This window comes from Peromyscus leucopus, chromosome 22, assembly GCF_004664715.2.
Source record: "Peromyscus leucopus breed LL Stock chromosome 22, UCI_PerLeu_2.1, whole genome shotgun sequence".
Classification (NCBI taxonomy): domain Eukaryota; kingdom Metazoa; phylum Chordata; class Mammalia; order Rodentia; family Cricetidae; genus Peromyscus; species Peromyscus leucopus.
Genome location: NC_051081.1, coordinates 26,703,081 through 26,713,106, shown reverse-complemented (window position 1 = coordinate 26,713,106; position 10,026 = coordinate 26,703,081). Strand labels below are relative to the sequence as shown.

General features: G+C 43.2%; 1 protein-coding gene across 1 annotated transcript; it reads left to right on the top strand.

The window, feature by feature from the left end:
- Positions 1–13: 13 nt before the first annotated feature.
- Positions 14–9,754, top strand: Ndufaf7 (NADH:ubiquinone oxidoreductase complex assembly factor 7). Its single transcript, XM_028857901.2, has 10 exons — positions 14–119; positions 395–558; positions 1,918–1,998; positions 2,270–2,380; positions 3,645–3,858; positions 4,877–4,935; positions 5,409–5,519; positions 7,506–7,649; positions 8,611–8,784; positions 9,385–9,754. The coding sequence occupies exons 1-10, from the start codon at positions 83–85 to the stop codon at positions 9,598–9,600; spliced, it is 1,311 nt and encodes a 436-aa protein (XP_028713734.1). The 5' UTR covers positions 14–82; the 3' UTR covers positions 9,601–9,754.
- The last annotated feature ends 272 nt before the right edge of the window (positions 9,755–10,026 follow it).

The following is a 10,026-nucleotide window of genomic DNA, read 5'->3' as shown; positions in this document are numbered from 1 at the left end:
ACTTCCGTTCAGGGGGCGTGTCCGGAAATACCCTTTCTCTCCGCCCCCCCCAGGGCGGAGCCTGGCCCCGACGTGGTTGGGAATGAATGCTTTAGTGAGACGTGGAGTGGCCCGTGCGGGTAAGAGTCCTCGCCGCCGCCGCCGCCGCAGAACCCTGTTTCCATGGAGACCGCTTGATTCCTCGGTTGTTTCCTGGGGGCTGGAGTTGGAAGCCGGTCCCCCGGAGAGGCTTGGCCGTGTGGCAGTCGTGGGCTCCGTGCATCGGGTTCTCTGACCCTGGGGCGAAGTTAAGTGAGGAGCAAGCAAGGCTGTGCTTTCCTTGCAAGCTCTGGCAGGCTTGCGCGTGTCAAGGAAACGGAGATTTCTAAGGCGGGTGCTTCCCCGTGCTTTTCAGGCATTCCCTGTCTTTGGAGAGGGAAGTGCTTCAGCTCCGGGAATGAGCCGGCGGAAAGCAACCGGGTGACGCCGATGCTGCGGCATCTTATGTATAAAATAAAGTCCACAGGTCCCATCACCGTGGCCGAGTACATGAAGGAGGTTTTGACCAACCCAGCCAAGGTAAACACAGGGGAGCGCGAGCCACGAAGGGTGTGCACACAGAGGAGCCCGAAGGTCCCGGTGCCCGCAGACGATGAGCGGCTCTCCGAAGTCCTTGGGATGTAGTTTAACCTGTCAGTTATCAGGCCGCGTTGATTCAAGGGCAGTGCCAATAAAGAGGTCAGGGCAAATTTCTGTGGTGTTTAGGTGTGGCCGACTGTAGTTGGAATTTCGTGAGTTAAAGGGAAGATTGTTTTCTAACTGGGTTGTGCATTTCCCTGCTGGAAGGCAACTCTGTGTATAGGAGGTTGGCCTTGAACTTGCAGGGTCTTTCTGTTTTCTCTCCTGAGTGCTGGGAATCTTGGTGATCTCCACCTGCCTGGCTGTAAGAAGCTTTGATTGAGACATTGAGTCTTTCTTGTTAAAGTTAAGCGTTATGGTCAAACTTGGGATATGAAGATAGTAATACATGGTCTTCTCCCCAAATGATTAAACCTTCTAATCAAAGTAATGATAGATACATTTAAAAAAAAAGCACTGGGTGGAGTTTTGGGTTGGAAGTCTTAGGTGAGAGAGGTCAGTGAAGATGGCATTTGAGTAGATTGAACTGATAAGGATGCCAGGGAGAGAACCTAAAAAGGGAAGAAAGGGAGACTTCGCATGGGCATGGAAGTAGACAAGCAAGGCTGATGAAACAAAAGAAAACCCATCTTTTTATTGAGATACATTTATCATATAAAAAGTACATAAGTAAGCCACTGGCATGTAATTGGATAGATTTGTCTCACGCATGCAGACGGATTTTTCATACAGAACATATTTATGTAAGTTGCACATGGTTAAGAAACAGTAATTCTAGGAGGTGGTGGCACACGCCTTTAATCCCAGCACTCAGGAGGCAGAGGCAGGCAGATCTCTGTGAGTTCCAGGCCAGCCTGGGCTACAGAGTGAGTTCCAGGAAAGGCACCAAAGCTACACAGAGAAAACCTGTCTTGAAACAAAACAAAACAAAACAAAACAAAAAACCAAACAAAAACAGTATCACCAACAGGCAAGACTAACTTGGGAGAGGAGGCTGGGGTGATTAGAGTCCTCCTATGTTGGACTGTGGGTGTGGGCAGAGGGCAGGGATGTAGAGATGAACATTGCATGGTTCCAGCCCTTCTACTTGAGGAGTAAGTGTTTTTCTGTGAGGTTTGCGAAATGCCTATTACCATGTAAAATTTGGGTAAAGACTCTGTCTTTCTCTTGGTTATTTCAGAAGAGAGAACTTCCTTGGTAAATAGTTATGTCACTGTGTGTGTTACATAACATCTTGGAGGAGTCGCTTTGAAAGCCTTATTTGAAATTTAATCTTTTCCATTTCCTCTTTTTACTCAGGGATATTACGTGCATCATGATATGCTAGGGGAAAAAGGAGACTTCATTACTTCACCCGAAATAAGTCAAATCTTTGGGGAGGTAATATGTAGACTGTAAAAGGAATGAATGCCATAAATACCTGAGAGCATAAGCTATGCGAGTCTGCCATAGTGTTTTGTGTGTGTGTGTGTGTGTGTGTGTGTGTGTGTGTGTGTGTGTGTGTGTGTGAGTGTCTGTCTGTCTGTATATATCTATGCCTGCCTAATAACACATATAGAATTTTTTTGTAAATGTTTTGCTTTTTGGTATATAGTATGTATTCACGTAGAGTTTTAGTCTATAATGCTTTCATGTTTTTTTCTCGTCATAGTTACTAGGGATATGGTTTGTCAGTGAATGGATGACCTCTGGAAAAAATCCAGCTTTCCAGCTGGTGGAACTGGGTCCAGGTCGGGGGACCCTCACTGGAGATATCTTGAGGGTAGGTAATAAAGATTGTCTCTAAGTCATGTAGGTTAATCGTTCTGTTTTTGACTGAGTTTGGAAATGTCACTGATCTCTTCTAGGTTTGCAGTCCTCCTTTTTTTTTAGATTTATTTATTATGTATACAATGTTTTGCCTGCATGTATGCCTGCATGCCAGAAGAGGGCACCAGATCTCTTTACGGATGGTTGTGAGCCACCATGTGGTTGCTGGGAATTGAATTCAGGACCTCAGGAAGAGCAGTCTTAACCTCTTAACCTCTGAGCCATCTCTCCAGCCCTGCAGTCCTCCTTTCTAAATCTTGTATTTGTCAGCTTAAATAAAATGTCAGAGTAATGTAATGGTTCATTACTTATTATTGTCTGTAAGCTTAAAAAATGGAGGGGTGATGTACAGGCTGAAAATATAAAATGCTTGGGTGATGTCATTTATGCTTTTGCCATTGAGTTGCTAAAAGATGGGTAAGATGTGTGTATTTTTCCCCCTCTGCGTTCACAACAGTAAAAGACGGTTTTGTAGCGAAGGGAAAATTGAAAATGTGTTTTAATCCCTGGGTCAGTCAAGTCACTGGTGCCATTTAATTTGTTTCTGAGGACACAGTTTCATCATGTCCCAGACATTTTATTTCCTTGGGACATTTAAAAAAAATTCAATCTGAAACATTGTGTGGTTGCCCAATCTTTTCATTTTTAATAGTGAATTATTATTAGGAAGTCATGTTGTACAGTTTATTTTGTGTATAAATGATGTTTACTAACTCTAATAGGTATGGTTCTTCTATGTTACTGGAGAATGACTGGGGTCAGGGTTAAATCTCTAAAAGTGAATGCACTTGTGATATGATTAAATGGTTGTGGTGAGGAGTCAGAAACCTGTCTATTTGTCACATTGTGTTAGCCGGGGTGTGGTGCGTTTGGCCCCCAGAGGCTCATGTATTTGAATGCTTGGTCACTAGTTGGTAGAACTGTTTTGGAAGATTCAGAGGTGGCCTTGTTAGAGCAAGTGTGCCACTTCGAGGTGGATTTGAGTTTCCAAAGCCCACACCAGGTCCAGTCTCACTCTCTGCCTCCAACTCGTGGATAAGATGTAAGCCACCGCTCCAGCATCATGTCTGCCTGCCTGCTGCTGTGATCCGCACCACAGTCATGGACTTATCCTCCGTAATCAAGCCCCGAGTTGACACTTCCTTTTCTGAGTTGTCTTGGCTATTGCCACAGCGATAGGACAGTAACAGTAACACAGTGTTCTTTTGTTGTTGTAGGTGTTCAGTCAGCTTGGGTCCGTGCTAAAAACCTGTGACATTTCAATACACCTAGTAGAGGTGAGCCAGAAATTAAGTGAGATTCAAGCACAGGCACTGACTGAGGAGAAGCTCCCTGTGGAGAGAGATGCCGAATCCCTGGTGTACATGAAAGGTGTCACTAAGTCTGGGATCCCCGTCTCCTGGTACCGAGATCTGAAGGATGTTCCTAAAGGTATAGCTTTACATTGACTCACGGCAGAACATTGCTCAGAACTCCTCACAGCCGTGACAGCTGACCGACCTACTACTGCAGTTTAACAGTTAGTTATTGCTTTCAAGTCCCTCCCTGGAAGGGAATAGCTGACTTTTCCATTTCTAGCCAAGAACATTATAATAGAAGATTGCTGAACATTACGGAGCAGTGTACTTCATTTCCTCTTACAGAAAGCAAACCAAACAAAACCCCAAACTGTCAATCTCTGAACTCTGCGGTGTTTCCCTTCAGCTAGGGTAGTACTGATGAAGTGGCCCGAAGCGGCATGGGCTGAAGAAAGAGGTAGTAGACGGGTTTGGTCATCAGTCTCTTGAAAAACCTTCACTTGCCCCAAAGCAAGCAAGGTGTCGGGGTGGAACGCCCTGTGCTAGTCTAGAGTCCTTGACAGTGTGGAGGTGAGATCTCCAGCAAGGCACCCAAAGCCGTTTCTGGCCTTAGCTTTCTCACATGAAGTTCACATTCCTCTCCAGCTAACACATTTGAGTCGCATTGTTTTTAGGAATGGAGTGATGAAGAGTTAGCTGGTCACGGGGCATTTCCGTTCTCATGGCATTATGTGGAAACTGAGGAGTAATTGTTCCTTTGAATGCGGTTCACAGTAAGCTGTCCATAGCGCTGTGGTTCTCAACATGTGGGTCGAGACCCCTTAAGGGTTGAACAACCATTTCACAGGGGTCATATATCAGAAATCCTGCATATCAAGATATTTACATCATGATTTATAACAGTAGCAAAATGACAGTTATGAAGGAGCAAAGAAAACAATGTTATGGCTGGAGGTCACCACAACATGAGGAACTGTATTAAAGGGTTGCAGTATTAGAAAGGGTGAGAACCACTGCCATAGAAAGGATAGAATGGGAGCATCCCAGGTTCCGGAGCTGAAGAATTGGGTACTTTCTTTTTTTATGGCTACTGTTCGATAGAATTGTTTTGAACTGCTGAATCACTAACTTTTTCTTTTATTTTAAAATAGGATACAGCTTTTATCTTGCACACGAGTTTTTTGATGTTCTTCCCGTGCATAAATTTCAGGTATTGATGGGAAAGTCACGTTTCTGATTAACCAGAGCTGTGAACTAGTGAACTGATAGTGCTCACCCACTGCTTGCTCACGTTAGTATTATGTGGGATTGTCATAAATATGAATGATTGAGAACCAAAGATGAAATACGATCCAGAATCTTTATTCTCCTGGGAAAATGACTATGACTTCTTAGTTTTGGGATGAAGACACAAGAGAGCATACAGTGGTGGATGGCTGTGTCCTGAGGATGTATTTGGGCCAGTCTTTCAGCTCCACCTATGGCAACATCTAAGGCTAAGAGTAAGCCGCACGCAATGTAGTCCTTTGTCACAGATCACTCGCTCACTCGCTCACACTGTTTGCCTTCCTGTGCAGCCCGGCTTGCTTTCTTCTACAGCTCTGTTTGTCACGGCTTCTTTAGGACATCTCGCTTTAAGAGCTTGCAAATACTTGGTTTTTTTTTTTAATGTGTTCTGTCTAGAAAACACCACAAGGATGGAGAGAAGTGCTTGTTGATATCGACCCCCAAGTTTCTGATAAACTGAGGTTCGTCTTGGCGCCTTGTGCGACGCCAGCAGAAGCCTTCATACAAGTATGGATCTGAGTTTTCCTTTGGTCGCTGCGGAGTGCTCTAGCCTGTTTCCTTAGCTTTTTCTCAGTGGGAGTGCTGGTGGCATGTGAATGCTTTGTCCTACCTGTCACAGTGGCAGTCCAGACCTAGAATCAGGAGGGTGGGCTGAAGTCATTTACTCAGCCAGGTGCCTCTGATAATAAATGATGCCATGTGATCACTCTATAGAGAAGATTCCCTATCTGAAGGCAGGGTGGTATAGTAACAGCTGACTCACTGAGCATCATGGTTTGCTCTGTGTGTTCTCACTGGGAACATTTTACTGTCATCCCTGGGCAAGAGCACAGCGATTCGGTCACATGTGAACCCAGACCCACCTTAGATCCCACACTGTGGACGGATTAACTGCTGCTTTCTGTTGTCCCTAAGGAATGCTGCTGATACCCATACCACCTCAGACTGATCTTCACGACAGGTGGCATCCCATGGCCCCATTCAAATGAAAGGAGTCCAACCCTCTCTAGAGAATTCCCAGAAAGTTCCCAGAGCTTTCTATCTTTGGACTGTGCACAACTTTTTAAATACATTTATTTTCTATATGGTGTTTCTCCTGCATATCTGTATGAGGGTGTTGGTTTCCACCGAATGGGAACTATAGATGGTTGTTAGCTGCCATGTGGGTGCTGGGAATCAAACCGAGGTCCTCTGGAAGACCATCCAGTGCTCTTAACTGCTTAGCCATTCCTTTTTCCCCAGGGCTCTTTAAAGGTCCCCAAACAGCACATTCTTCTCAGGAATATCTGAGCTTCACAGTACCTTTTTATTCCCTCTTCTCTACCCCAGAAAAATGTTTTTACTTTCCAGCTCTTAAGAATTGCCTAAAGTTTTAAAAACATACCTACTCATTTGTTTTTTTCACAAACTCTAAGTTGTAACATCAGACTAAATACTTGTGAGCAGTTTTTCATATTCTATGTAATTCTGCCTGAATGACAAACTATTTATAAGCTACCAAAGTGCCACCTCCTCCCTGAAGTCACCCTGTCCCTGAGAGTAGTTTGACTATTCAGTTCTTGACTTGACTAGCATTCTCCAGAGAGGGTTGGGACTCCCTTTCATTTGAATGGGGCCATGGGATGCCACCTGTCGTGAAGATCAGTCTGAGGTGGTATGGGTATCAGCGGGGTTACCTGAGGCTTGCTGGCAGATGTCTGAAGAGGCTGGCTTTGTGATTTTCGTAGCTACACTGGTTTCTCTAATATCATCAGGGCTGAACGTTTGTTATTTTACTGAATCCGCACTATAGACCCAGAGTATGTCTTATCAGAACAGACAAAAATCTCATTTCCCATTGAGCAGTAGGAGGTCTAACCCAACACTAAGTCTGTGACTCGACATCTCTTGTGCCTGCCCCATCATAGGCAGAGACATCACCGTGGGTCATTACTGTTTTCAGGGTATCAGGAGGGAGTAAACGATGGTGGGTTTCCATGGTGAAGATGATAAAATTTCACAGATCATCACTAGGTCACAAGCTGATGCTTGTAGATGCAGGACACCGCTGGCTATGCTTTCTGCCTTCACAGAGGGCAACACAGGGCTGAATCTGATTTAATCGGATTCTTCTAAGTGGTACTTTTGACCATATCTTTTGAGTCCCTGTTAATGTTAGGTGGCATTTTCTTATGCATACAACCCAGTGAACTATGTTTTCACATATTAATATAGGAAAGTGCTTTTATAATAAAACGATACTGTGCTTGACCGTAAGGGAGGTTCAGAGTACTTATGCCTTTTAAAAAATATAAAATATTGAAGTCTCTACAAACTTAAATTGTCCAGCATGAAAGAACCATGTTCTGTACAATGCGAGGGACGCCATCTGAGACACTGTCTAGACCATATTCACATCAAATTCATTATAACTAAGAAATGTTCAACTTGTAGAAATGTGAAAGACTCTTAAGGAAGCAGTTCTTTCAAGTGGTGTCCTGATTCCCTCACCAGCACGATGAAAGAAGGGACCATGTGGAAGTGTGTCCCGACGCTGGGATTATTATACAGGAACTTTCTCAACGCATTGCATCAAGCGGAGGTGCTGCTCTGATTGCTGATTACGGTCACGATGGGACAAAGACAGACACCTTCAGAGTATGTATCACACAGGGGCGTGCTTTATCAGAACTTCATTGCTAGATCTGAAGTTCACCGAGGAGCTGTCCTAGCTTGGTTTTTATGGTGTCTAACTTTGTTGTATTCATTTTAGAATTAATGTGAATGATGCTGATATCATTACTCATAATTCTGAATCTTACAGCCATTCTTCCTTAAGTGAAAAGCCTAAATATGCATAGAGCCTAGGAAACTGGAATAACACACATTTTGGGAAAGATTTTCTTCATGTTAATGTTTCAGCTCTGCCTTCATAAAAAAAAAAAAAGAAAAGAAAAGAAAGCAAAAGTTACTTTGCACATTTAACCTAGTCATTGCGATCAAACTCTTTTAACATCTTTTTCTTCTCAGGTATCATCCTTCACCCTTTCCAAACATTCTTTCTAAATGTTCTTTAAATATGACAGTATGTTGAAATATGTTGAATATTCTTTAATAGAAATATATTTAACTAAAGGCTATTACTCATTTTCTAGATCAGTGGTTCTTCATTTCTGACTTCATTATTGTTAAGAATTCTTAGCTGGGAGAACATATTAAAAATGATACTCTCTAGCCTCCTTCCAGGATTATAGTAGAACAGGCCTGGATGGAGCACACTCCCATATTCTCAGGGTTTTGACACTGTGATTGACAGTTAAGTATTGTAAACTACTACCTAGGTTCTGGTTACTGGAACTTGCCACAGTATTAATGGGAATGTTAAATAGCTTTAAGTTAAAGGTAACATCTTCAGGATTCCAACTTTGTATTTTCTATTGAGTTTTTCATGTATCACCTTGTTTGGAGAAAGGATGTAATTACCTAGAGTTTAAATTACAGATCTAGGCCATACTTTTCTTTTTAACATTGACAATGTAAACAATATATTTGTATCATATCCTTTCTTTAATCTCGATAATATTAACTAAGATAGACAAAACTCTTCTTCATATTCAAGGGGTTTTGTGGACACCAGCTTCATGATGTCTTAACTGCTCCTGGAACAGCAGATCTGACAGCTGATGTGGACTTCAGTTACCTGCGCAGAATGGTACAAGGAAAAGTAGCATCTCTGGGTCCAGTAGAGCAGCGAACGTTTTTAAAAAACATGGGCATTGATGTCCGGCTGAAGGTAATGGTTTATCTCACTACCATTAAATATCTTCATTTAAAGAATTATTTAAAGAACCTCTGCTGACTTAATGCTGTTGTAGTAGCAGGCCCTGGTGCAGTCTTTGCAGGGGTAAGAGCTGGGATGTGGCACAGCTTGTTAAGTTTCTATATGAGGTTGAGGCTCCCAAGAAAACCATGTTCATGGGTATGAATTTTATAACTCCTCTTCCGAGGATACTTAAATGTTCTTACGGGGCAAATCACCCAGGGTATCTGCTGAAGATGCAGATATATACGTTTGGGCCATAGCAACCTAGTTATAACCCTGTGATCACCTTTGGGGCACTGCTGTACTGGGTCACTGAAGTCACTGTTAGTGATGCCGCGGGGATTTCTTTCTTCCAGTGACTTTTCTTTTTCTTTTTTTTTTTTTTTTTGGTTTTTCGAGACAGGGTTTCTCTGTGTAGCTTTGCGCCTTTCCTGGAGCTCACTTGGTAGCCCAGGCTGGCCTCGAACTCACAGAGATCCGGCTGGCTCTGCCTCCCAAGTGCTGGGATTAAAGGCATGCGCCACCACCACCTGGCCCAGTGACTTTTCTTAAAGACCTTTCCCCCTTCAGGTTCTTTTAGATAAAGCAGACGAGCCATCCACGAAGCGGCAGTTACTTCAGGGGTATGACATGTTAATGAACCCTCAGAAGATGGGAGAGAGATTCAACTTCTTTGCCTTGCTGCCTCATCAGAGACTTCATGGTGCAGGTCAAGAAAGGAATGCCTGTCAGTCAAAGACCCCTGCATCATCTGTAGCTGGGTTTGATGACCTTGTTTGGCAGTGATATTTCAGCTTGGACTGTTTATTCTTCAGTGTGCTTTAAAAATCAAAATAAAAGAAACTCATTTTGTATATTGAAGGTAATGACAGTGTTCAAACTGTCTCTTTGCAGTCAATAAACATAGCCTTTTATATAAAATACAATCAAAATAGTTGGATGTTCATGGCTATATGTAACTAACTCCTGGTATAATTGTTTTTAACCTAGTGAGGTAGTTTATTGTGATATCAAGTTTCCTTTAGTCAAGCTAGTTGTTGTATTTCTATTTACTTTTTTTTTTTTTTTTTTCCCCGAGACAGGGTTTCTCTGTGTAGCTTTGTGCCTTTCCTGGAACTCACTCTGTAGCTCAGGCTGGCCTTGAACTCAGAGATCTGCCTGCCTCTGCCTCCCAAGTGCTGGGATTAAAGGCGTGCGCCACCATCACCCGGC